The sequence below is a fragment of the Cucurbita moschata genome, unplaced genomic scaffold (genome assembly GCF_002738365.1).
Source record: "Cucurbita moschata cultivar Rifu unplaced genomic scaffold, Cmos_1.0 Cmo_Scf00019, whole genome shotgun sequence".
NCBI classification, from domain to species: Eukaryota; Viridiplantae; Streptophyta; class Magnoliopsida; order Cucurbitales; family Cucurbitaceae; genus Cucurbita; species Cucurbita moschata.
Genome location: NW_019268535.1, coordinates 2,768,900 through 2,794,494, shown reverse-complemented (window position 1 = coordinate 2,794,494; position 25,595 = coordinate 2,768,900). Strand labels below are relative to the sequence as shown.

The 25,595-nt window shown below is 37.1% G+C and overlaps 3 protein-coding genes and 2 long non-coding RNA genes across 8 annotated transcripts; 4 read left to right on the top strand and 1 right to left on the bottom strand.

Moving 5' to 3' along the window:
- Positions 1-10,137, top strand: LOC111456919 (SH3 domain-containing protein 3). Its single transcript, XM_023098996.1, has 10 exons — positions 1-304; positions 1,087-1,209; positions 3,158-3,227; positions 3,408-3,553; positions 6,087-6,188; positions 6,358-6,555; positions 6,688-6,750; positions 6,846-6,935; positions 8,274-8,348; positions 9,708-10,137. Exons 1-10 carry the CDS (start codon positions 245-247, stop codon positions 9,825-9,827), a joined length of 1,047 nt encoding a protein of 348 aa, XP_022954764.1. The 5' UTR covers positions 1-244; the 3' UTR covers positions 9,828-10,137.
- On the bottom strand, positions 7,180-20,391 carry LOC111456922. Its single transcript, XR_002712843.1, has 3 exons — positions 20,372-20,391; positions 9,211-9,213; positions 7,180-7,258 (listed from the first exon to the last, which is right to left on the bottom strand). It is a non-coding gene; the product is annotated as an uncharacterized LOC111456922 (long non-coding RNA).
- LOC111456921 lies at positions 11,545-13,743 on the top strand. The gene is made up of 2 exons (XR_002712842.1): positions 11,545-11,794; positions 13,424-13,743. It is a non-coding gene; the product is annotated as an uncharacterized LOC111456921 (long non-coding RNA).
- Positions 14,477-17,355, top strand: LOC111456920 (eukaryotic translation initiation factor 4E-1-like). The gene is made up of 5 exons (XM_023098997.1): positions 14,477-14,896; positions 16,237-16,402; positions 16,491-16,616; positions 16,817-16,882; positions 16,980-17,355. Exons 1-5 carry the CDS (start codon positions 14,598-14,600, stop codon positions 17,028-17,030), a joined length of 708 nt encoding a protein of 235 aa, XP_022954765.1. The 5' UTR covers positions 14,477-14,597; the 3' UTR covers positions 17,031-17,355.
- Positions 18,550-25,595, top strand: LOC111456917 (exonuclease 1). 4 transcript variants are annotated; one of them, XM_023098995.1, is made up of 15 exons: positions 18,550-18,834; positions 19,378-19,497; positions 19,761-19,884; positions 19,979-20,116; positions 20,853-21,062; positions 21,152-21,327; positions 21,424-21,496; positions 22,687-22,810; positions 23,725-23,867; positions 23,975-24,005; positions 24,090-24,361; positions 24,432-24,483; positions 24,748-24,943; positions 25,024-25,194; positions 25,264-25,595. In XM_023098995.1, exons 1-14 carry the CDS (start codon positions 18,674-18,676, stop codon positions 25,109-25,111), a joined length of 1,908 nt encoding a protein of 635 aa, XP_022954763.1. In that variant the 5' UTR covers positions 18,550-18,673; the 3' UTR covers positions 25,112-25,194; positions 25,264-25,595. The 4 variants fall into 4 exon arrangements, with proteins under 4 accessions (XP_022954763.1, XP_022954762.1, XP_022954761.1 ...); XM_023098994.1 differs by having other exon boundaries at positions 24,084-24,361; XM_023098993.1 differs by having other exon boundaries at positions 23,975-24,011; positions 24,084-24,361; positions 25,300-25,595.

Sequence of the window (25,595 nt, the reverse complement as noted above, 5' to 3'; positions counted from 1 at the left end):
CTATCAGACGGCTAGGGAGGAGGGGACACGCTATTATTGTACGTACTGGTTCCAGGAGATCAAAGCTCAGTAGGATCAAGCTTAAGGGAGCCAGGTCCAAAGCTAGCTGGTGGAGGGCTCGCAGATCTTTGACGAGCGACGAATTACTGAGTTTTGAACTCATCATTGCCAAGCTTACTGAGTTTTTCCTGTTGAATTTAATCGTTCTTGATTCCTAGACGGTCAGACGCCGGGGAATTTCGCCATGGATGCGCTCAGAAAGCAAGCTAGCAAGTTCAAGGTTCAAGTTGCAAAGCAACAGCAGGTGATTTGAGAATTATCTTGTGTTTCAATTTCTGATCTTATTGGTTTAGTTATAAATCTGGTTTATGGTTCAATTTTTCGTCGGGAAGAAAGATCAATGTGATTGTTGTTGTCATTTTTCTCTGTAAAGGGTTGGAAAGTAGAAGTCAATGAGTTATCTTAGCGGGACTGTTTCCTTTTCAGGATTGTTATCATCCTGTTCTAAACTTTAACTTGATTGATTTAGTTGTCCGTTGTTCTTAGTAACTGCTGTGAGATGCTGATTTTTTATTTTCCCTTTTCGATCTTCCATATTTCCCGAATGGTAATGGCAGTATCATTTCGCAGTTTTTTGGACTTAATTTTCCAGTTTAGAACTTAGAAGGAAACTTTCTGATTCCAAATCTGAAATGATTCTTTGGTTGGCGGAGTTAGATGCAGACTGTCGATATGTTTCCTGATGTCCACATGTCAGTGCAGTATGATTTTGAACCCTGTTTTTGGTTCTTAATTTTCCAGTTTAGCTCAACTCATTTTCATGTTGGGAAGATGCAACCATTGCGTAACAAATGAACCGAATTAACAAATGTTTTGAAGTCTATTTATTTGGTTATACTCGTCAAAATTCAAAGATTTTGAAACAATGATGACTCCTTCATTATAAGGTTCTTATACTTTTAATTTAGCTGGGAAAGGACGTCTACTTTTTGGAACTCAATCATCAACTTAAGTTTCATAATTGTTATATGGAAAGAATAACAAAGAATATGAATTCAAAGGGATTTTTTTCTTTCTGTACTTCAGGCTGTAATAAAGCAATTTGGTGGGACCGGCTATGAGAGTTCAGATGTGATGGTGATAGATGAGGCTGAAATGCAGAGGCATCAGCAACTGGAGAAACTCTACAGATCAACTCGTGCAGGAAGGGTAACATGTTATGATCACTTTCTGAACCATGATTTATTAGTGTTCAAATTCAATTGAAGCCTCTCTGTTACAAAAACATTGATATTGTTTAATTATTGTCAATTATTGGTCGTGCTATTGTGAATATATGGCATTAAGCCTATCCAAATTAAAATGATGTTAATAAATAAGATGATGCTTGACCAGAATTTAAAGCGAAGATAAATAGATTTAGAGATGTGGGTTCCGTGGTGTACAATGGATTCATGTGATCCTTAGACAACTAGAGGTTTTGTTGTACAGTTGATGGGCATCGGAGTATCTTTGTTATGGCCTTATTTGGGCTTGAATGGCTTCTTAAGTTGTGTATCTAGAGGAACTTACAAGGATTGGTATATTAGTGAATGACTGTTGAACATGAGGTCACATGTTTGATACCCATGGGAGCATCTTGTATGATATTAGGATATAATTGTTTCCCAAGAAAGAAAAAAAGAAAAAATATGGTGGTTTTCTTATAAGAAAAAGGGAGTGTATGATGGTTTGGTGTAGTATGTTTTTAAATCGAGATAACTTGATTAATTAGTTTGGTTCATGTTTACTTACAAACTGAACCGTGCAATGGGGTGAGCAATACTGCTTCTTTGTTCTCTTTTCTTTTATGAGATACACTTTTATACTATAATAAATTGTATTTTTTTAATTAGAAACTTTGTTTCAAGTTACTTTGCAATTTAGATTTGAATGGAACCAAGTGTGAGTAGAGAAAGAATAATATGTCATATAATGCATAGACCGAGGCATGGATTGATAGAAATGATAGTGGGTTAGGATGACCTCCCTGATCCCTAATTGTAAGGTAATTCTTAACTTGATCCTTGCCCCCACCCATTGGAAATTGGGGTGAGTTTGAGAAAATGATTTTATAAAATTTAGCAAATATATAGAAATAAACTTTATTTGGCTAAAGAATACGGAAAAAATTGAAAAATATTTATTTCTGTAAACAGTTATCTTTTAAAAAATCAACAATGATTTTATTAATGTGGAAACATAGATATAAATATGACTATAATTTAAAAGTATAGGGGCGAGATCAGGGCAAGGAATGTATTACCCATCCCTTCTCTAAAATCATATTGAGAAAAAGACCATCCTCAATCTTTTCTTTGATCAAGTCAAAGAATCTTCATTATAGCCTCGGGCGATTTTGCCATTTCTAAATGAAACCTTAAGGTAAAATTTCTCAGATTTCAAACCATCAAGGACTAAAGTATACTACTGCAAAATTGTATATCAATGTAAAGTAATTAAAATGATTATTCGTAGCTAGATAACCCTCTTCCCCCTTCCTTACATGGGGCTCATGTTGATAATACTGATAGTGAGCTTTTTTTTATAATTCTTAATGGTAAGCCTAGAGTTAAACTCTTTCCTACTTGAGTGATTACACATGGGCGATGCACTTTCTCCCTTCCTCTTTATTTTAGTAGTTTGTGTCCTTAGCAAGATGATTTGATGAGGGAACACAGAGGAATTCAATGGAGGATTTGCACATTGTATCAGTGTTTCACCAATCCAATTTTCTCCCATGAAGAAATTTTATCCTGAAAACTTTAATGATTTTTTAAACCAGTCTACTTCAAGTGAATCATTGTTAGATGATCTCAATTGTGACACATGAAACTTTGATGATTTTTAATATTTCAAATGTGTTTAATTGAAATCATTCTTCACGAGAGAAGTGTTGGGATAAGTTACAAATGTTGAACGTGTTTAGGATTTTTTTATTGTTGTTCGGAAGCTTTGGTTCAAATCTTTGGATGTGACAATTCTAATATCAATTATCTAGAATGAGTTGATCGCCACATATCGTGAGGATTTATTTTGTCTACAATTTGCAACATTATCAAGAATTTTCTACTTCCGTTTTAATTGATTTTGTTCCACGTCCTATTCATTTCTGTAGGAATTCCAAAAGGATATTGTTAAAGCAGGAGAAGTATTTACAGCCATAGGCTATAGGCATATTGAGACAGGTGAAAATTCTGCAATGACATTATGATTTGACTTTACATCACGCGGTAGAGATAATTTACCGTGTAAAATACAAGACTTGACCTAATGGCCATACTTATGTTTAAAAACTGTATTAACTCAACTTTATCAAAATTGGCTTTCATGGTTTCCTTCATGTTTATAATCCCCGTGTCTGTCAGGTAACAAGTTATCTGAGGATTGTTGCAACTATGGAGCTAATAATAACAATGAAAACATATTAGCAAAAGCTTCATCTATATATGGCGATGCTCGCAAGCATGTGGAGAAGGAACAGGAGGACTTGATCAAGCTTTTATCTTCACAGGTTGGTATGACTGCCGATTAATATTTTGTTTGCATCATTGCATTTATATAGAAACTTAACATCTTGAATGAGTTTGATGTTTTTTTTTTCTTTGCCTGAGCTGGCGAGTTGAGGATGATAATAGAATTTTAGTGATCATATTGTCTTCTTTTTGTCTATTCCACTTAAGTTGCTCTCTCGAGCTAATAGAAATGGAACCATTTGAAAATGGTTAGAAACATCCATCATGACCTTATGTCAACTTTAGCAAATCTTTTGAACCATTTCACCATATACGTGATTTTAGTTTATTAGCTGAATGAAAAGTTATAACTCGGTGAAATTTGTGGCTTTCTGTTGGTGCTTCTTTTTTCTTTTATTTGTTTTAGGCAACTGGAGCAGTTTATTAAGCTCCTATGACTCCTCAGATGAATCTCTTTTCCACCATTTTTTTTTTGTAAATTTTCTTGTCTTTTGCAATAACAAATTTGTTCCTTCCTAGTTTTTATTTATTAAATATTTTTATATTAAAAAAAAAAAAAAACTTAGAATATCGAAGCCATTAGGGATACTACTCGGTGAATTATTTCTTGGGGATTTTTTTTTTTTTTTTTTGTAAATTTTCTTGTCTTTTGCAATAACAAATTTGTTCCTTCCTAGTTTTTATTTATTAAATATTTTTATATTAAAAAAAAAAAAAAACTTAGAATATCGAAGCCATTAGGGATACTACTCGGTGAATTATTTCTTGGGGATTTTTTTTTTTTTTTTTTGTAAATTTTCTTGTCTTTTGCAATAACAAATTTGTTCCTTCCTAGTTTTTATTTATTAAATATTTTTATATTAAAAAAAAAAAAAAACTTAGAATATCGAAGCCATTAGGGATACTACTCGGTGAATTATTTCTTGGGGATTTTTTTTTTTTTTTTTTGTAAATTTTCTTGTCTTTTGCAATAACAAATTTGTTCCTTCCTAGTTTTTATTTATTAAATATTTTTATATTAAAAAAAAAAAAAAACTTAGAATATCGAAGCCATTAGGGATACTACTCGGTGAATTATTTCTTGGGGATTTTTTTTTTTTTTTTTTGTAAATTTTCTTGTCTTTTGCAATAACAAATTTGTTCCTTCCTAGTTTTTATTTATTAAATATTTTTATATTAAAAAAAAAAAAAAACTTAGAATATCGAAGCCATTAGGGATACTACTCGGTGAATTATTTCTTGGGGATTTTTTTTTTTTTTTTTTGTAAATTTTCTTGTCTTTTGCAATAACAAATTTGTTCCTTCCTAGTTTTTATTTATTAAATATTTTTATATTAAAAAAAAAAAAAAACTTAGAATATCGAAGCCATTAGGGATACTACTCGGTGAATTATTTCTTGGGGATTTTTTTTTTTTTTTTTTGTAAATTTTCTTGTCTTTTGCAATAACAAATTTGTTCCTTCCTAGTTTTTATTTATTAAATATTTTTATATTAAAAAAAAAAAAAAACTTAGAATATCGAAGCCATTAGGGATACTACTCGGTGAATTATTTCTTGGGGATTTTTTTTTTTTTTTTTTTTTTTTTTTGTAAATTTTCTTGTCTTTTGCAATAACAAAGTTGCTCTCTTGGTGAATTATCGAAGGCATTAAGGATACTACTTAGTGGACTGTTCCTTCTCAGTTTATTGAGGAAACCTACTTGGTGAATTATTTTGGCCCACTCCTTATCAATGGCATTAAGGATACCTTCCGCTAGAAATATGTCTATCTATCTATCTATCGAAGTTGGAAAACCATGCCCCAAAACGGTATTTATTAAGAATATTGAAAGAATGCACATCAGCACATGAGCAAACAAAAAAAAAGAATCAGCCCACCACACTTGATGCCTGAACAAAGAAACAAAAATTATCCAATTATCTCTCAAACCAAAAATGTCCATAAGATTGCTGGAAAGGTTGCCTTTTCTGGGGAGGTTATTCTGACAAACGGGTATTTGTGCAGTTTTATGGAGTTTGTGGGGAGAGCAATAATAGAACCTTTAGAATGATAGGGATTTTGGTGTTGTTTGGTCCCTTGTTAGGTTTTATGTCTCTTTATCAGTTTCAATGATGATGTTTTTTCATAATTACCTGTCATGTCTCATTTTACTGAAAATGAGTCTTGGTTTTTGAGGGTAAATTAATAAAAATACCCTTGAATTTTTGTACCTTGCCTCAAAAATACTAAAAAATACTCTTGATCTCTCTAAAGCTTCAAAAATACCCTTGAGCTCTCAAAAGCTTCAATAATACCCTTGAACTTTAAAAAAAGTTTAACAATACTATTACCGTTAGATTGGAAGCCTTTTGTGTGATTCCTCCTCTTTTGGCATAGCAACTCCTCATCCCTTTGACATTTAGATTGTTCTTCGTTTTTGTTAGTATATTTGCCTGATGTTTCTCATCAATTTTCTTTTATTGATGTAAATGAAATTGTCATGGTTTGCACTGACTTGTTTTTCCCTCTCTGGTGTATGTTTTTGTAATAATTAACAATTAATTTAACATGAAAATTGTTGATTTTTCAGATTTTAGATCCCTTGAGGGCAATGATTACTGGTCCTCCTCTAGAAGATGCTCGAAATCTTGCTCAACGTTATAGCCGAATGAGACAGGAAGCAGAATCACTGGTACTAAAAATTTCATCTTAATTCATCAACTGTATGCAGTAGCAAATCTTGTTTTTTATTTTATTTTTATAATTGTTTCTTTTCCCAATAGACCGTCATGTTTGGCTGTTTCTTGTGTTTGTAAATTTGTAAGTTTGTAAGTTGTATTGCCTTCTCAATTTCTATTCAGGCAGCAGAGATTTCCAGAAGACGAGCACGTGTTAGGGAATTCTCTAACCCCGAAAATGTTGCAAAGTTACATGCTTCAGAAGCAAAGATGCAGGAACTAAAAGCAAACATGGCAGTTCTTGGGAAGGAAGCTTCAGCTGCATTAGCCGCTGTTGAAGCACAGCAGCAGAGACTTACTTTGCAGAGGCTAGTTGCTATGGTGGGTATGAACTTGGTTTTAATTGGCTAAAATACAATGTAAAGCATGTAGTAGTTAGTTAATACTTGCTAGTTTAATGGTTGGAATGCTGCGATGAGTTTGATATCCATTATGATGCTGTTGCTTATTAAGGTTGAAGGTGAAAAGACATACCATCTTAGAGTAGCTGCTATCCTCGGGGAGGTCGAAACAGAGGTTAGTCTCTCGTGATATTTTTGCAACAGCGACCAGCCTAATTAATTTTATGCGTCTTTTTATTTTATTTTATTTTATTTTATTATTTTGTTCAGATGGTCACGGAGAAACAAAGAAAAGAGTCCGCTCCTCCTTTGATCTCATCAGAAAATCACCCAGAGAAATCATCATTCTTTTTGGCTGAAGTATGCTTTTCACTGGTCATTAGTATTCATCAGAATAAATAGATACTAACAGTTCCACTGTTTATTTTATTTTGAACTACTCTTTCTATCTTCTACCATGCACGAGAAACACAATTTATTTTTGGGTCCTGTGTATTGAGGATTGTTGGGAGGGAGTCCCACATTGACTAATTTAGGGAATGATCATGGATTTATAAGTAAGGAATATTGGTATGAGACCTTTTCGGAAAGCCCAAAGCAAAGCCAGGAGAGCCTATGCTCAAAGTGGACAATATCATACCATTGTGGAGAGTCGTGATTCCTAACGTGGTATCAGAGCCATGCTCTTAACTTGGCCATGCCCTTAACTTGGCCATACCAATAGAATCCTCAAATGTCGAACAAAGAAGTTGTGAGCCTCGAAGGTGTAGTCAAAAGTGACTCAAATGTCAATGTCGGACAAAGGGTGTACTTTGTTCGAGGACTCCAGAGAAGGAGTTGAGTTTTGATTAAGGAGAGGCTGTTCGAGGGCTCCATAGGCCTCAGGGAAGGCTCTATAGTGTACTTTGTTCGAGGGGAGAATTGTTGAGGATTATAATTTAGGGAATGATCATGGGTTTATAAGTAAGCAATACATCTCCATTGGTATGAAGTCTTTTGGGGAAGCCCAAAATAAAATCATGAGAGTTTATGCTCAAAGTGGACAATATCATACCATTGTAGAGAGTTGTGATTCCTAATACTGTGCAGAACACAATTTGTTTGTTGGTTCTTGAATTGTCCATAATGCCTTTCCAGGTTACTAGTTTACAGCCACCAAGAGGATGATTTAAGTTATTCTTGGGAGGGAAATTTGAATGTTAACCCATGCTGACTAGCGAATAAATTATCTTTGGGATCATCAGATCTGTAAAAACTGGATTGTCTCAAGTTATTGTGCTGTACTTTCTTTCATTCGGTTAGCTCTTTCAGCTGCCTGCTAGGTCGTGACTACTTCTTCAACTTTTATAGAGAAAAATAGAAATAAGCAAGCCGAGTCGATGTTTAAGGGGAACAAGAATAATTCTGGATGCGCTTGTAGCTCTGAACGAGTGAGATTGGTCCCACATGTAGTCTGCAGTGGTCTATTTGGTGACAAGTCTGGTGGATATTAACTAAATATTTTGCAATATCCATGATCTGTCCTTTTGTGCTGGTTAATCAAATTTATGTAATAATTGGTTCACTTGCAGTTGACATTGCTAAACCTTTTACTCTCATTTTCCTTAATATAACCTCATTCTTTTTCCCTGAACGGCTACTTAGATATGTAGTTTTATTAATTGTTCATAATTTATGAATCTCTTTTAATTTGTGTAGGCGGTGCATTCTTTTAGCGCTGCATCAGAGAAGGAACTGAGCTTGTCAGTTGGTGACTACGTTGTTGTGCGGAAGGTACTTTTTATCTCCTTGTGACAATTTTCTCAATTATTTGTTTCAAGTACGCATGTTGCAAATTTGGACGCCTAGGGAATATCATAAACTGTGACTAGAAAGATTAATAAAAGAGAGACATAATTGTTTGTTTTCAAGTTGTTTTTCATGGATTGATGGGTAAACTGAATAGATAGGCTATTGTATATTTCATGCGACATCCCACCTCGGTTGGGGAGGAGAACGAAACACCCTTTATAAGGGTGTAGAAACCTCTTCCTAGCAGACACGTTTTAAAAAATCTTGAGGGGAAATCCAAAAGGGAAATCCCAAAGAGAACAATATCTGCTAGCGGTGGGCCTGGACTGTTACAAATGTTATCAGAGTCAAACACCGGGCAATGTGCCAACGAGGAGGCTGTTCCCCGAAGGGGTTAGACATAAGGTGGTGTACCAGCAAGGACGCTGGGTCCCGAAGGGGGTGGATTTGGTGGGGGGTCCTACATCGATTGGAGAAAAGAACGAGAACGAGTGTCAGCGAGGACGCTGGGCCCTGAAAGGGGGTGGATTGTGATATCTCACATCGGTTGGGGAGGAGAACGAAACACCCAGGGTGTGGAAACCTCTCCCTGGCAGACGTGTTTTAAAAAAACCTTGAGGGGAAGCCCGAAAATGAAAGCCCAAAAAGGACAATATCTACCAGCGGTGGGTTTGGGCCGTTTTAAAACGTGTCTGCTAAGGAGAGGTTTCCACATTCTTATAAAGAATGCTTCGTTCCCCTCTCCAACCGACGTGAAATCTCATAATCCACTCCCCTTCAGGGCTCAACGTCCTCTCTGACACTCTTTCTCCTCTCCAATCGATGTGAGATCTCACAATCCAACCCCCTTCGGGGCCAGTGTCCTCGCTAGCACTCGTTCCTCTCTCCAATCGATGTTGGATCGACCTCCCTTCGGGGCTCAGCGTCCTCGCTGGTAGACCGTCCGCTGTCTGGCTCTGATACCATTTGTAACAGCCCAAACCCACCGCTAGCAGATATTACCCTCTTCGAGCTTTCCCTTATAGGCTTCCCTCAAGGTTTTAAAACACGCTGCTAGGAAGAGGTTTCCACACACTTATAAAGAATACTTCGTCCCCTTCTCCAACTGATGTGGGATCTCATAATCCATCCTCCTTCAAGGTCCGACCTTGAGTCCTCGCTGACCCTTGTTCCCCTCTTCAATCGACATGAGATCTCTGAACAGACATAATTTTGAAGATGAAAAGAAGTCTTGAGCACTCAACTTATTCCATGTCTCCGGTCTTTTATGCTATAGAGGAAAGTAAAACTCGTGGAATCTATTATATGTTCTGTAGCTTGAAAATCAGCATATTCATGCAGGTGAGTCCTTCAGGATGGTCAGAAGGAGAATGTAAAGGTAGAGCTGGTTGGTTTCCATCATCATATGTGGAGAAACGCCAGAGGATTCCCACTATGAACACGGTTCCTGAAGCGGTTTAATCCACATCTGAGTGCATATTCCATAGTCGGCTTCATTCAGGATGGTAAGCAGTATTGACCCAATTGTTCACATATATTGGGTTTTAATATCAATTAAATTTATGTATTCTTTTCTCAACATCATCGTTTAGATGTGTACTTGTGTATAGTTATTCTTTTTTTGGAAGAGAGATTATACCATTGCATGAACCGATTAAATTAGCGACATCGATTACTGTGATCTATGGTAACTTGTTTGTGTAATGTGTCTATTGTTATTTGGAGACCAATAACTTAGGCACATTTAGAATTTATATTGTTTTGTTGGGTCTGTCTTGAAATGAACTGAGAGGCTCGGAGGTTCGAACCCCGAGCACGTATATCATATTCTTATCATGAAATGAGTGGTGATGTAGTCGTATTCAACACCATGAGAGGGAAGATTTGTATGTCTTCTTATTGATTAGGACACTTGTCGAAGTGGTGACTCAAAAACCACCTAATGGAAGCTATATTTCGAAACTCGCGATTGGTATTACCCTATAGATAGACGAAGAAAATCATAACTATACTTTAACAATAATATACTTGGAAAAGACGGCTTATGTCGAAGTTTTTGGTTATTGTCGATAAATGTAGAAGTCCCACGGCTAACATACTTAGAGTGACAGACATCTTTAGGTTAGAATCGTTTGTCTCTTTTTCTTCGCTCTAACAAATGAAATCGATCATATTTTATATATCAGGAAAAAAAAAATACAATCAATTTTTGGTGAACTCAATCTACAATGTCTATCGTAATTTAATCTCTTATAAAGTTGAAGGTTCATGTAGCTTTCTTCATTGATACCATGTAAATTTCTTCTTTCCTTTTGAGAATACAAAATACAACTTCCAATAGAAATTTCATTGGGTAACATTTGGAATCCACTAGAATATGTGCCACATGCATTTCTCTAAAGGATGTCATAGGGGATGCAGGAATGTTGGGGCCATCGACTATATCATAGGAGATGTAAGGGAATGTTGGGGCCATCGACTATGTCATAGGAGATGTAAGGGAATGTTGGGGCCATCGACCATGTCGTAGGAGATGTAGGGATGTCGGGGCCATCGACCATGTCGTAGGAGATGTAGGAATGTCAGGGTCATCGACCATGTTGTAAGAGATCAAGAATGTTAGGGCCATCAACCATGTCGTAAGGGATGCAGGAATTTCAAGGCTATCAAATATCGAATAGATGGCCCTGGAATCTGAATTTTAAATCTTGGACACGAGTTAAATGTTATAACATAGTTTTCAACAACTTATTTATAGCAACAACAATGAATAAATAAATAATTGAGACCCGACAAGAATTAGATAAAGAAGGTAGTCTTTTGTCTCCATATTTGAGATTACACTTACCTTTAAATAAAGTTCTCTCTATCGCCTAATTCAATTAACGGCCGCCAGCAGGTTAATTTTGTTATTAACTTGAACAACAAAAAATATAATAATAATAATAATAATAATAATAATAATAATAACGGTTACGTCCACGTCAATTGGAAAGTGCAGCCCACGCGCCACTTGCAGCAAACAACTCACACGCCGTTGTCAATTGGAGCGAGTGGGGAAAAGATACGTCAAAACGCTGCGTTTTGGAAAGGGCGGGGGACTCGTTTTCAAAAGCAGACGAAACAGAGCCACCTCGGATAAGTTGAAAAACATTTTAAACAAAAAAACAATGCCATTTCCCTCTCTCTCTCTCTCTCTCTGTTGCTCTATCTGGGAAGTCGTGCGGTGGAACAAACCCCACTCTCGTCCCCTCACCGCTGATTCTTCAAACGCCATTTTTCCTTAAACCCCCCAAAATCTCCCCACTCCCTCTGTAAAATTTAGGGTTCAAAAACATGTCCTGTCTTTTCCAAGCTCAGATCCAGTCCAGCCATGGAGTTTTCTGCTCTTTTTTCGAGTTTACTAAGCGCCGGTTTATGCCTCGAAGGTAGTTTAGTTGATTCAATCGTTTTTTACGTTAGATTGTGTGGATTTATCATGCTTTTCGGCCAATGTCCTCTGTTTGAGAGCTGGGATTTGGTGATTTTGGAGGATTTGTTTGTAATTTTTGAGTTGTTTTGTTTGCGGTTTAACTGTTTGATTAAATGTCAGTGGGGTACGAACTGTTGTATGTCTTATGATTTATGTCTATCTACTGGTTTCTGGTTATATGATGATTTCTTTTATGTCTGTCATTGAGAGGAATATGGATTGCTAACTGATGGCTATGTGATTGTTTGGGAATTGGGATAAGTTTATCCAGCTTAGATTGTTTGGGAATAGACTATGGATTGCTAACATAGTCTATTGAATGGAATGTTACAAGAAACTTTTACTGGATTGTCTTGTCTGGTTGTCTGCATTTAGTGTCGTGAATCTTGGAGGCTTCCTTTCTAAAGGTGTTTGAGAGCACTGTGAATTTTCCTTGTTTCTTGTTAAGCCATGTGTTTCTTGGATAAGGTTGTGTTGTTTTCTACATTGGGTGAACCTGTAATTTTTTTTTTCGTCGTTGATATTTGTGAGTGTTTAACCTTTGATTGCTGAGAAAACTTGTGGAATATTAGATTCTAGATAGGTGGCTACCATGGATTAAACTCGTTCCATTCTAAGCTCTTTAGTTGAAAGTATGATTTTGAATCTTTTATAGGTTTTTTTTCGTGAGATCCCATGTTGGTTGGAGAGGGGAATGAAGCATTTCTTATTAGAGTGTGGAAACTTCTCTCTAGTAGACACGTTTAAAACCTTGAGGGGAAGTCCAAAGAGGACAATATCTGCTAGTGGTGGACTTGGACTATTACAAGTGGTATCAAAGCCAAACACTGAGCAGTGTGCCAGCGAGGACGTTGGGTCTCCAAGGGGGAGGATTGTGAGATCCTAAATTGGTTGGAGAGGAGAATGAAGCATTCCTCATAAGGGTGTGGAAACCTCCCCAGTAGACGCGTTTTAGAACCTTAGAAAAGCTGAATTAGCTCACTGCTACTTTTGAGCAATTATCTAATGGTTGATATTTGCCTTTAATACTTTTAGCTTGAGAAGGACTATTTTGGTTCTTCTTTAAAATGGTTTGCTGATAAAGTCGTTATTAAGGTCTTACATCGTTTCAAGGTATTTATGTTTCCAGCGAATTCTTTATGTGAGATCTCACGTCGGTTGGAGAGGGAATAAAACATTCTTTATAAGAGTGTGAAAATCTCTTCCTAGCAAACGCGTTTTAAAGCCTTGAGGTGAAGCCCGAAAGGGAAAACCTAAAAAGGATAATATATGCGAGCGGTGGGCTTGGGGTTTTATAAATGGTATTAGAGCCAGACACTGGACGAAGTGCCAGCGAGGACGCTGGGCACCCAAGGATGGTGGATTGGAGAGAAGAACGAAGCATTTCTTATAAGGGTGTGGAATCCTCTCCCTAGTAGACGCGTTTTAAAACCTTGAGGGAAATCTCGGAAGAAAAAGCCCAAGAGGACAATATTTGCTAGCACACTGCCTTCTTCCCCATTACTACTCTCCATGCTCAATCAACTGTTTCTGTAACCTCCCTCTTTTATGAACCTCAAATTCATTATGTTCGGTTCCGTGCTAGGTTGAGATACGGAAGCCATAGCTGCCGTAAGGTTCACGAAGCTTCAAATCGCTGTTCGTGAAGGATTTGCCCGACTCGAAAGGCACCGTAGGATTTTGTGCATTGAGGTTGGGAAGAGGGAATGAAGCAACTGGTCCGCTGAGCATAGTTGTGTATGTAATACATTGATATTTTGTAAATTGATCTGATCTCTTCAAATCAATTTGGTTAGTAGATTCAATTTTCAATTTCCATATCTTCATCTTTCAGCTTTTTCTTTGTCCATTGCCTTTCATTTTGCATGGATTTGGTAAATATTAAAATTTGAGTATCATCATCGTCCTAATGCATCACGATTCTACTATCGAGCAAGCTTGACTAGTTAGAAAGCTTCTCTGTCCACAACACGATCTTAAAGAGTTTTGACTTTATTAAGCGTTCGATGAGGTTGCTTCATCTATGAAACCGAGCATATTCATTGACATTTTGAGCTTCGATTTAAATGGGATCGCTCGTTTTAGCTACTTTATTAATAGATTTTGAAATTTTTGTTTTAGCTTGATTATTTATTAATTTCTATTTAAGAGTTAAAATCGTCACTTTTTATAAAATATAAGGACTAAAAATAAATATTATAAAACTAGGGTGTAGATGGTCTGAGTTGGTTAGATTGGTAATCCAACCCGAAACTTTTTACAACCCAGCTCAACCCTCTCTTCTCGGGTTGCGGGTTGGGTTCTTAAATTTTTTTAAAATTTTATTTATCCACAATTTATAATTATTCGGATACAATTTTAGATAAAATATATTAAGAGTTCACACACAAACACAAATCAATCTATAATTATTGAAAAAAAAAAATTTAATTTTATATATGTTTATCGAGGTTAAAAAAAATGAACGGAGTTCGGGTTTAGAAAAATGAACCCAATCCAAAAAAAAAAAAACTTTAAAAATTATAATTTTTAAAATAATAATAATTATATTATGTATATATATATATATATATTTTTTTTAATATTGTTGTGTATGGAAGGCCCAAGCCCAAGCCCAAGCCCAAGCTATTAATTGAATCGCAGACTGAAACGCCCAACAGAAAATACGAGGGCGGTGCCATTCTTCTTCCCTTCGGTTTCGTTCCATTAATTCCATATCTCTGATTCGCCCAATCCCACAACGAATTAGTGAAAGAAAAATGGTAGTCGAAGAGACGATCAAGGTTCCATCGGCGGAAGATCTCTCCAATTCCATTGGAAATCAAAACCCTAGGGGACGAGGCGCTGAGGAAGATGAGGAGCTTGAGGAAGGAGAGATCGTCGGCGCCGACGACCTCGACGCGTCCAATTTATCGGCGGCGATAGTGCACCAGCCTCACCCTCTGGAGCACTCTTGGACCTTCTGGTTCGATAACCCTTCTGCCAAATCTAAACAGGCCACATGGGGTGCGTCTATCCGACCGATTTATACCTTCTCTACTGTTGAGGAGTTTTGGAGGTAGAGTTTCTTTTGATGTGTTTTATCTCTTGCTTTCGGTTCTTATGTTTTTGGTGTTTCTTGGTTCGTTTTTTTTTTTTTTTCCCCTTTTTGTGGGAAATTTTAGGAGACTTCAGGTGAAAACCGTTCGATATAGCTTTAAGAAATTGAAATTTCTTCCATGTTTTGTAGTGGTTTAGTTACCTTGGTCTTGTTCTATTTAATTCGAAGAACACTGAGACAAAGAAGGGATTGGGATTGCGAGGGCTGCAGAGAAGGGGCTTATTGATGGAGAAAATGTGAAAGAAAAATATTCTTTTCGCGTGTAATGAAGGAATCGAGTTTATGGGCTAATGTTCTTGATATGTGCTTGCAATTAAAGGTCTAAAATCTATGCTGCGATGTTTCTGCTATCTGCGTTGTCCTGTTCTTGTGTGTACTTCCAAACCCTCTTAGGGTTTTATTTGGGAGTTCTGTTGAACACTTCACTTTTTACGTTCCTATACATAGTCTTTGTGAATTTTCTCAGATTTAGTCTGAAATACTTTGACTATATCCTGGTGTGTAGACCTAAGAATCAGACAGGAGTAAGATATACTTACAATTTTACCAACTATGGTGTTAGAAAATTGCTTTGAATTTATATAAACAGCCGCTTCTGCCAATTCATCTGGACTTTATTACCCTTCGGCCATTTATTTCAGCAACTTAAATTTCGATGAGTTTGGATGTTCATTTGATGTAACGATTTTCATGTTGTTTTCCTTTCTTGTTTTGCAGCTATGGTTACTTTTTTAGCTTACCATCTTTGCCTCCTTCCTTCTTGTTCGTTCTGTTTTGTGGTGTTCTCTGATTACCAGAGATTTTGTCTTCGTAAATTATACTTTTTGAATAAAGTACTGTGGGTTAAATTAGGACCCATGTTATGAGTGATCACTCACTTGGATTCGATGTCCTACTATTGTCTCTTGAGAATAGTCGAAGAGCATATAAGCTGACCCGTAAACTTACTGATTTCCAAAAAAAAGGAGAATCTTTTTAACATAATAGAAAGTTGATGAAGCATTTGAGTACGTGGTTTGCTTCTGAAACGTTTCTGTCTAGATGCTTATTCCGTTTGCTTTTATATTGTTGACAATCCTTCTTTTGTTTGTGAATGTAATGTTTAGTTTCCGGGTCCGTTCGTTACTTATAATTATAAATGGTTACTTCACTAAGACATTGACAAAAGTTTCTACTTGCAAGTACTACATCTTTTGTATTTAATAGGTTGTTAACTTGTGTCTCTTTTGTCTTTTTGTTTTCACTTTCCCTCAGATTGGTTGACCTATTGTTCATGTTTGTTGCCCTCATTTTTTTAGTGTTTACAACAATATTCATCATCCAAGTAAATTGGCATTGAGGGCAGATTTGTACTGCTTTAAACATCACATTGAGCCAAAATGGGAGGATCCTGTTTGTGCGAATGGAGGGAAATGGACTGTTAACTTTTCAAGGGGCAAATCCGATAATGGCTGGCTGTACACGGTACTATGAACTGCACATACAATTTGACACGAGCAAAATATTTGAGACACTAGTCTTTTATCTCTAACAATCAGTTACTTCCATCCAGCTGCTTGCTATGATCGGAGAACAGTTTGATTGCGGCGACGAAATTTGTGGAGCAGTTGTTAATGTCAGATCTGGGCAGGATAAAATATCGATTTGGACAAAGAATGCTTCTAATGAAGCTGCGCAGGTAATAGCCACTAGACCAATAGTTTATATATACGGCCCACTAGATTTTCATCAATACAATACTCTGTTCTTGCACACGCAATGAACTTCATTTATGAACAATAATTTTACTCATGTTCAATGATGGAAATTGTTTACTGTTCGGATTCTGTTCGTTCATCAGTTAATGTCTCTGCATCCCGTTCTCTTTTTTCTGGTTAGGCAAGCATTGGAAAGCAGTGGAAGGAGTTCCTTGATTACAATGACAGCATTGGCTTTATATTCCATGTATGTATGCTGCCACATAGGTTTCATTTGCATTTCTTGTGGTTAGAACTCGAATCTTTTGTTTCGTGTTTCTGATATCATGTTGTTTCTTGTTCAGGACGATGCGAAGAAACTCGACAGACATGCGAAGAGCCGGTATACCGTATGATCGGTATGGCAGGAGGATACTCGTCCGTCCTAAATGTGCAAAGCATGCTCTGCATCAGCATGTTAATCTTAGTTTGAGTTGTGGCTTCTTCTTTCTTTAGTTTCAACCCCTCCCCCTCAAGCAAACACACCACACACCACACATCACCTAGTGTTGAACAATGTTTTGTGCGATTTGATTTGGAATTTTGTGTGGAAATCGCCATTGCTGCACATTACAAGCACCTGAATCTCGGATTCTTGTTCTGTACTTGACAGTTCTAGCTTGAGATATGGAACAGGATGATGCTCCTCTACAATCAAATGATGTTTTAGCTTGATCCGAATATTAAAATTTGATCTGGGTGATAAATTATACGAAATAACATAACATTGAAGTCGATCTTTAAACTACAATCTCTTCTATCTGATGTTGAGTCAGTAATATGATCTTGTTGTGGTCAAGATTGAATCTTTGTGAAGGATTGTCATTTATTTGTTATTTGTTAATATCTTTGAACTCGGTCATTTAATTATAAAATATTTTCATTCTTTTCAAAATGGAGAAAGAACAAAAATGTTGAGAGAGTTTTTTTTGTTTGAAATATTTGAAAGCTTAAAGATTTGATAATATGATATTTAAGTCAAGACAAAGCATGGTTCTAAAATATGATTGTGATAGTCGGTAGAAATGAAACCTAATTCAAAACTTACTTTTAAAATATCAATTTTGGAAAGTTCAGATGATTAAAACAAAATTTAGACGCTTTTTATCCAATTTCCAATGATAATGACATTTCCAATGATAATGATATTTATTAGGTGTACATTCAATACGAAAACTTGGATGACCCAACCCAAATTATAGGAGGTGAGTTTAGGGTTGAATTAGCCGCTTGAGTTGCATTGGATAGGTGTGTTTAGGGTTGGATTAGCATTTTGGGTTGCATTGAGTAGGTGAGTTTAGGGTTGAAGACAACCCGGATTGACCCAACCCGAATTATAGGAAGTGAGTTTAGGGTTGGATTAACAATTTGGGTTGCATTGGGTAGGTGAGTTTAGGATTGAAGGCAAATTGGATCGACCCAACCCAAATTATAGGAGGTGAGTTTAGGGTTGGATTAGCTGTTTGAGTTACATTGGGTAGGTGAGTTTAGGGTTGGAGACAACCTGAATCGACCCAACCCAAATTATAGGAGGTGAGTTTAGGGTTGAATTAGCCGTTTGGGTTGCATTGAGTAGATGAGTTTAGGGTTGGAGATAACTTTTGGATCGACCCAACCCGAATTATAGGAGGGGAGTAGGGTTGAATTAGCAATTTGAGTTGCATTGGGTAGGTGAGTTCAGGGTTGGATTAGCCGTTTGGATTTCGTTAGGTTCATTTTTTTCAACTTGTATTCATGTATTCATGTATTTGTAATTTTTTTTGAGATAATTTAGACATTATCTACAAAACTGTAATTTAGTTATTACAATTTATTTATTTATAATTATTTAGGCTTTTTATTTTTTCCCCCAAATTTTGGGACGGACGAAAACACAGTGTGGAAAAAACGAGTGAGCGGTTTAGAGGTATGAAAATTTCCCGCCATTTGCCTCTCTCCCTCCTCGAGATAACCTCATCAATCTCATCTCCACCATCAGAGCTAAGCACCCAAAAGAGCAATGGGGATTCAGGGGCTGTTGCCGCTACTCAAGTCGATAATGGCGCCGATCCACATCAAGGATTTGGAGGGTTCTTCTGTCGCGATCGATACCTATTCTTGGCTCCACAAAGGCGCTTTCTCCTGCAGCAAAGAGCTCTGCAATTCCCTTCCCACCTCCAAGTATCTCCATTCTCTATACTCTCTTCTGGATTCAATAATCGCATATTGCTTTCGACTTCTGTTCATGTATTAGTTACTTTACTTGCATCTATACCCAATATCTCGAATACCCAGTTCGTGAAATTTCCCTTCGGCCCATGATAGTTTGATATTAATAGGTTTGTAATCTGCTGTTTACTTTGAATTTAGTCATCAAATGACACTCGTTGATGCTCTGAGTTGAATATTGAAAGGTAATGTTTGAATGATTCAAACTCGATTTCCAAGAATCAAATGAACAATATGGCAGAAAACACAGTCTTCAGCCATGGCTTGGCTTCAAAACGTGATACTTGACTCAGAGCATCCAAGAGCTTGCTGGGTGCAATTTTGTTTTTCGATTTCTGCAATTTCTTTGATCCAATGGCAGGGGATATGAAAATAGGCTTTTGTTTTTGGGTGAAATACGTAAATTGAAAAACAATAGAAAAGAAAGAGACGAAGAAAGTAGTTTTCTTAGCAGCATTGTCGAAACTCATAACTATATGCCATTTGGTTTTATAGGCACATTGATTACTGTATGCATAGAATAAATCTACTACGGCACTATGGAGTAAAACCCATTCTTGTCTTTGATGGAGGCCTTCTTCCAATGAAGAAAGAACAAGAAATCAAGCGTGCAAGGTATGACAAGCATCAACTCACCTGCTGTTTTACTTTCATTTAAGTTCTTATATGTATTCTTTGGATATCAATTTTGTTGGGTGTTTCCCTATATTGATATCTCCGAAGTTGAGCTTCTTTAAACAATTAAACATCAATATATGAAGAGGATATTAAATGGTTACAATTCTTCTTATGTTTAGTTTCCCCACTATGTTTATAATTCATGGTTTCCATGCTTTTAAAGGCATTCTTCATCTGAAGAAACTCACTTTTCACCACAGGACGAGAAAAGAAAATCTTGCCCGAGCAATGGAACATGAGACGAATGGAAATTCTGCTGCTGCCTATGAGTGTTACCAGAAGGCCGTTGATATAACACCTATGATAGCCTATGAACTGATTCAAGTAATAGATTTTTCATTACTGTTACGTTAACCTGTTAAATTTTTTGAGTGCTCAAGATTGTTACGTTGGATTTGACCATGAATTCATTCTAAAGGTGTTGAAGCGAGAGAATATATCGTATGTTGTGGCACCTTATGAGGCAGATGCTCAGATGACCTTCTTGGCCATCAGCAATCAGGTTGATGCTGTTCTTACTGAGGACTCTGATCTAATACCCTTTGGCTGTCCAAGGGTAAGCTATACAGAAAGTCATTCTTGAATTCTTTTCATTTTCCAATCCATTTTGTGTTTAGGATTGTTGGGAGGGAGTCCCACGTTAGCTAACTTAGGGAATGATCATGGGTTTATAAGTAAGGAATATATTTTCATTGGTATGAGGCTTTTTGAGGAAGCCCAAAGCAAAGTCATAAGAGCTTATGCTCAAAGTGGACAATATCATACCATTGTGGAGAGTTGTGGTTCATAACATGGTATCAGAGCCATGCACTTAACTTAGCCATGTCAATAAAATCCTCAAATGTCGAACAAGAAGTTGTGAGCTTCGAAGGTGTAGTAAAAAGTGACTCAAATGCTGAACAAAAGGTGTACTTTGTTCGAGGACTCCAGAGAAGGAGTCAAGCCTCGATTAAGGGGAGATTGTTCGAGGGCATTATAGGCCTCAGGGGAGGCTCTATAGTGTACTTTGTTCGAGGGGAGGATTGTTGAGGATTGGTAGGAATAAGTCCCACATTGGCTAATTTAGGGAATCATCATGAGTTTATAAGTAAGGAATACATCTCCATTGGTACGAGGCCTTTTGGGAAACCAAAAGCAAAGCCATGAGAGCTTATGCTCAAAGTGGACAATATCATACCATTGTGGAGGGTCGTGGTTCATAACATTTTGTTAGTGTAATCTGGCTTCAACTTCATACGTCACGGAGAATTCTTAATGATTTTCTTTTTGTTGCTCTGCTCCTGTACAATCAGATTATCTTTAAAATGGACAAATTCGGACAAGGAGTTGAGTTTCAATACGACATGTTATCAAAGAACAAGGACTTGAACTTTGCTGGATTTACAAAACAGATGATTCTTGAGATGTGCATTTTGAGTGGTTGTGATTATTTGCAGTCATTGCCAGGAATGGGACTCAAAAGGGCTCATGCACTTATCAAGAAATTTATGAGTTATGACAAGGTGAGTTTGTGTTTCAAATGAATGTTTTTATCTTCTTTAGAATAAGATATGTTTTGTGTAGAAAATAGTGACTTTGTGACTTTGTTTAGGTGATTAGACACCTGAAGTACAGCACAGTATCAGTTCCTCCTCTTTATGAAGAATCATTCAAGAAAGCCATAATGACTTTTCAGCATCAAAGGGTTTACGACCCTATCACTGAAGATATTGTACATCTCTCTCCAATATCCCACAATATAGGAGATGACTTGGACTTCTTGGGCCCATATCCTTTTCTTTGGAGTTCATTACTGTTTGTTGTATATTTTTAGTACTATATTCTTCTTTAAATGACCAGGATCAGTAACTTAACATATAATACGTCGATACCGCAACATATAGCGAAAGGTATAGCCGAGGGTGATATCGATCCGTGTACGAACTTACCATTCCAGGTACATCATCTATTTTTCTTAACACTTGAACATTGCATGCAATAATTCCTAAACAAGTCTGTAATTTTAATATTGTTCAACTAATAAGGGCAATGGATTTGATGAAATTAGATAGTTAATCAGCAATAGGGTGCCCAATTTTTGGCATTTCCTCTTTGGGCTTTCCCTTTTGGACTCCCCTTCAAAGTTTTTAAAACGCGTCTATTAGGGAGAGGTTTCCATACCTTTATAAAGAAGGCTTCATTCTCCTCCCCAATCAATGTGGGTTCTCACAATCCACCCCCCTTCGGGGCCCAGCATCCTCGCTGGCACTCATTCCTCTATGCAATTGATGTGGGATCTGACAACCCACCCCCCTTTGGGGCTCAGCGTTCTCGTTGACACACCGCCCAGTGTCTGGTTCTGATACCATTTGCAATAGCCCAAACCCATTGCTGACAGATATTATCCTCTTTGGGCTTTCCCTTTCGGACTTCCCCTCAAGGTTTTTAAAACGCGTCTGCTAGGGAGAGGTTTCTACACCCTTATAAAGAATGTTTTGTTCTCATTCTCAATTGATGTGGGATCTCACAATCCACCCCCTTTGAGGACTAGCGTCCTCGCTGACACTTGTTCCTCTCTCTAATCGATGTGGGATCTCACAATCCGCCCCCTCTCGGGGCCCAACGTCTTCACTGGTGCATCGCCCGGTGTCTGACTCTGATACCATTTGTAACGGTTCAAGCTCATCGCTAATAGATATTGTCCTCTTTGAACTTTTTCTTTTGAGCTTTCCTTCAAGGTTTTTAAAATGCGTTTGCTAGGGAGAGATTTCCACCTTATAAAGAATGTTTCATTCTCCTCCCCAACCTATGTGAGATCTCACATTTTTAGTCATATGACATGCGGATGCCACGCAAATCGCAAATGGTAATCATCTGCATAAATGAATTCACTTGCCCAATGAACTTAATGTGCTCTATAATATAAATAATTGAACAACAGTAATAAAATAGGAATGAAAATAATGTTAGTGCTTTAAGTGAGAGTTACACTTATATCTTCTGAATCCTATATTATGTAACTTGAAAGTCCCATCTTCCTCTTATCCCCATGAGATTGTCAGAGTTGGGGGACACTGACGAATAAGATTTAGTACTTAAGTTTATTATGTTGTAATACTTATTTCTTTGCTTTCTTTACATGAACAGGAGCAGAATATCAATCCCGGAGTCGTTCATGAAAAACCTTACAAACTAAAAGAATTTAACGCTGAGAGTGTGAAGAAAAAGTTGGATTTACCTGTGCAGAAGAATGTCCTGACGAAATACTTTTGTATCCTTGGAGATTTGATATCCATTATTCTTATTCTTTGTTGCATTTGCTTAACTCTAGCTTCAAATATTATGCTTCATCATGCCATAGGCAGAGATAACAAATAATAATCATATATGAGATGATCCTTGCAGGATAGAATTGGGTGGATGATCTGTTCCTATTTTATTATACCTTTTTCATGAATTTTGGGGATTTTTTGTTTTGAACACTGCATTTAGCTGATGTACACTATGTTCATATGTTTGCATTTTAAAATTTTGAGGAAGCCATTGTGTGATATTCCACATCGGTTGAGGAGGAGAACGAAATACCCTTTATAAGGGTGTGGAAACCTCTCCCTAGCAGACGCGTTTTAAAAATCTTGAGGGTAAGCCTGAAAGGGAAAACCCAGAGAGGACAATATCTGCTAGCGGTAGGCTTGGATCGTTACAAATGGTATCAGAGCCTGACACCGGGTGATGTGCCAGTGAGAAGGCTGTTCCCCAAAGGGAGTAGACATGAGGCAGTGTGCTAGCAAGGACGCTGGGCCTCGAAGGGGGGTGGATTTGGTGTGGGTCCCACATCGATCGGAGAAAAGAATGAGTGCCAACGAGGACGCTGGGCCCTGAAGGGAGGTGGATTGTGATATCGCGCATCGTTTGGGGAGGAAAATAAAACATCCTTTATAAGGGTGTAGAAACCTCTCCCTAGCAGACGTGTTTTAAAAACTTTGAGGGTAAGCCCGAAAGGGAAAGCCCAAAGAAGACAATATCGGCTGGCGGTGAGCTTGAGCCATTACACATTCAATTTTAGACAGCATTCACAAACGGTATCATTGACCAAATGAATGCCATCAAGTTTTAGTTTAAAAGTTCTTAAAGAAACTTAATTGACTGAAAGTGAGATTGTCAAGTGCTTCTTAACATCAAAAGGTTTTGCCTCTCTTGATGCCAAGAGAAAATTTAGGGCCCCAAAACAATCAGCTAATCACTCAAGCTTCAGGGATGGCTACTCAATTAGTGCCGAGGAGCCGGTGGGTCCTGAAGATGGTTTCCCGCCAGCTGCTACATATCCTGTAAGAAACTGACTTTGATTCTGTCAAATATCATATGAACCATGCTTGTCTGTTGAAACTATCTTGATATTTTTCTTCTTGTTCTTCATTTTTTTTGAATTTATCAGATAAGAAATGACAATGCAGATGGGTTTCCTGGTAAGGGTATGTATATCTCTCAGTTCTGAAGAACACTCTTGACTTGATTATACACTAATTTCTGTTCATGAATGGAAGACACAGAGCATATTTTACTGCAGCAACACACTCAACCAATTCATAAGCCTTGTATAACGCTTCATAAGGGACCTGATAGTGAGAATCTTCCTGAAACAACGGGAGAAAAAGTGAGACAAGAGAACAAAAGGGTCATTGTAAGGAGTTCTTACTTTAAGCATAAGCCTGAATGCAATGAAGAACAGATAGCCACTCCCGTGGTTGCTTCTTTTACTAGTAATTCTTGTGACAGTTCAATCTCGAAAAGAAAAGCCTCCCCAAATGAAAACATTCAAATGGTATGTACTTTTATGCAACTCTTCTATTAAAAATTGGCCTACTTTCTAATTTTGATATCATTTTATTCAGGACAATGTGAAAACTAAGCATTTGTGTAAGGATACATTGCAGCTTGATCATGGTAAGTTTCTAATAAAAGCTTCTTGCACTACTTTTATGTAACGGCCCAAGCCTACCGCTAGTAGATATTATCCTCTTTGGGCTTTCTCTTTCGGGCTTTCCCTCAAAGCTTTAAAACGCGTCTGTTAGGGAAAGGTTTTCACACCCTTATAAAGGGTGTTTTGTTCTCCTCCCCAACCAACGCGGGGGATATCACATTTTAGTTCTTTGTTCTTTGTTGTTTTGTTGTTTTGCTGAAGTTTAAGTGACTTTGCTCATGAACTAGATGAAACTGTATTGGAGACAGAATCTGAAGGGAAGTTTGGATCCAACATTTCTCACTTGAGTCATTACTCTGACATAGCAGAAAAATCAATGGAAAGATTTGTTTCGGTAATATCGTCATTTCGATTCTCTTCGGGGTCTCGAGCTAGTGGTCTCCGAGCTCCTTTGAGAGATGTTCCGAACAGCAATATCAATAGGTAAAACATCTATCCTATCATGAACTTTTTATCCGTCACCAGATTCACAATCTTGAACTTGTTTCCCAATTCCACTGAAGGTCTGCTACTGCAATGGACTTGAGTCAATTTGCATTTGTACCAAATAAGAACAAAGCTCCCCCGAAATTCCAAAAAGGACGACGTTGATCGGTATTTAAGCAGATCATTTCGATTGCCCGAGAAGACATGGGAGTTTTGTTGTAGATATCCACTCTATTATTATTTGAACTGTGAGTATAAACATTATCATTTGTTCTTGCTACTCATTCCAAGACTGATATGTTTGATCTGATTTTTAGAGGCAACAAGTTCATAATTTGGTTCATCTTCGACAGCTCGAGGCGTTTCAGCTACGTTCAAACGTGCTGCTCTTCCCGGCTTCAAGCCTCATCTGTGAGTCTAAATGCTTCCTAATCAATCACATTCTTCAAATATGAGTCATAGGAATATATGCTTCACATCCTTTCTTTTCTGGATTTAGATGTTCCATTAATCACGTGTACATAAGGAAAGTGTAGAATTGTTCTGTATGTTTGTTTGATAATGCTGCTAATAACACAAACAAATAGTTTGAAACCTTGTTACATTCACATATGTTATATTACAAAAATCAATGGAACGATCGTTTTGA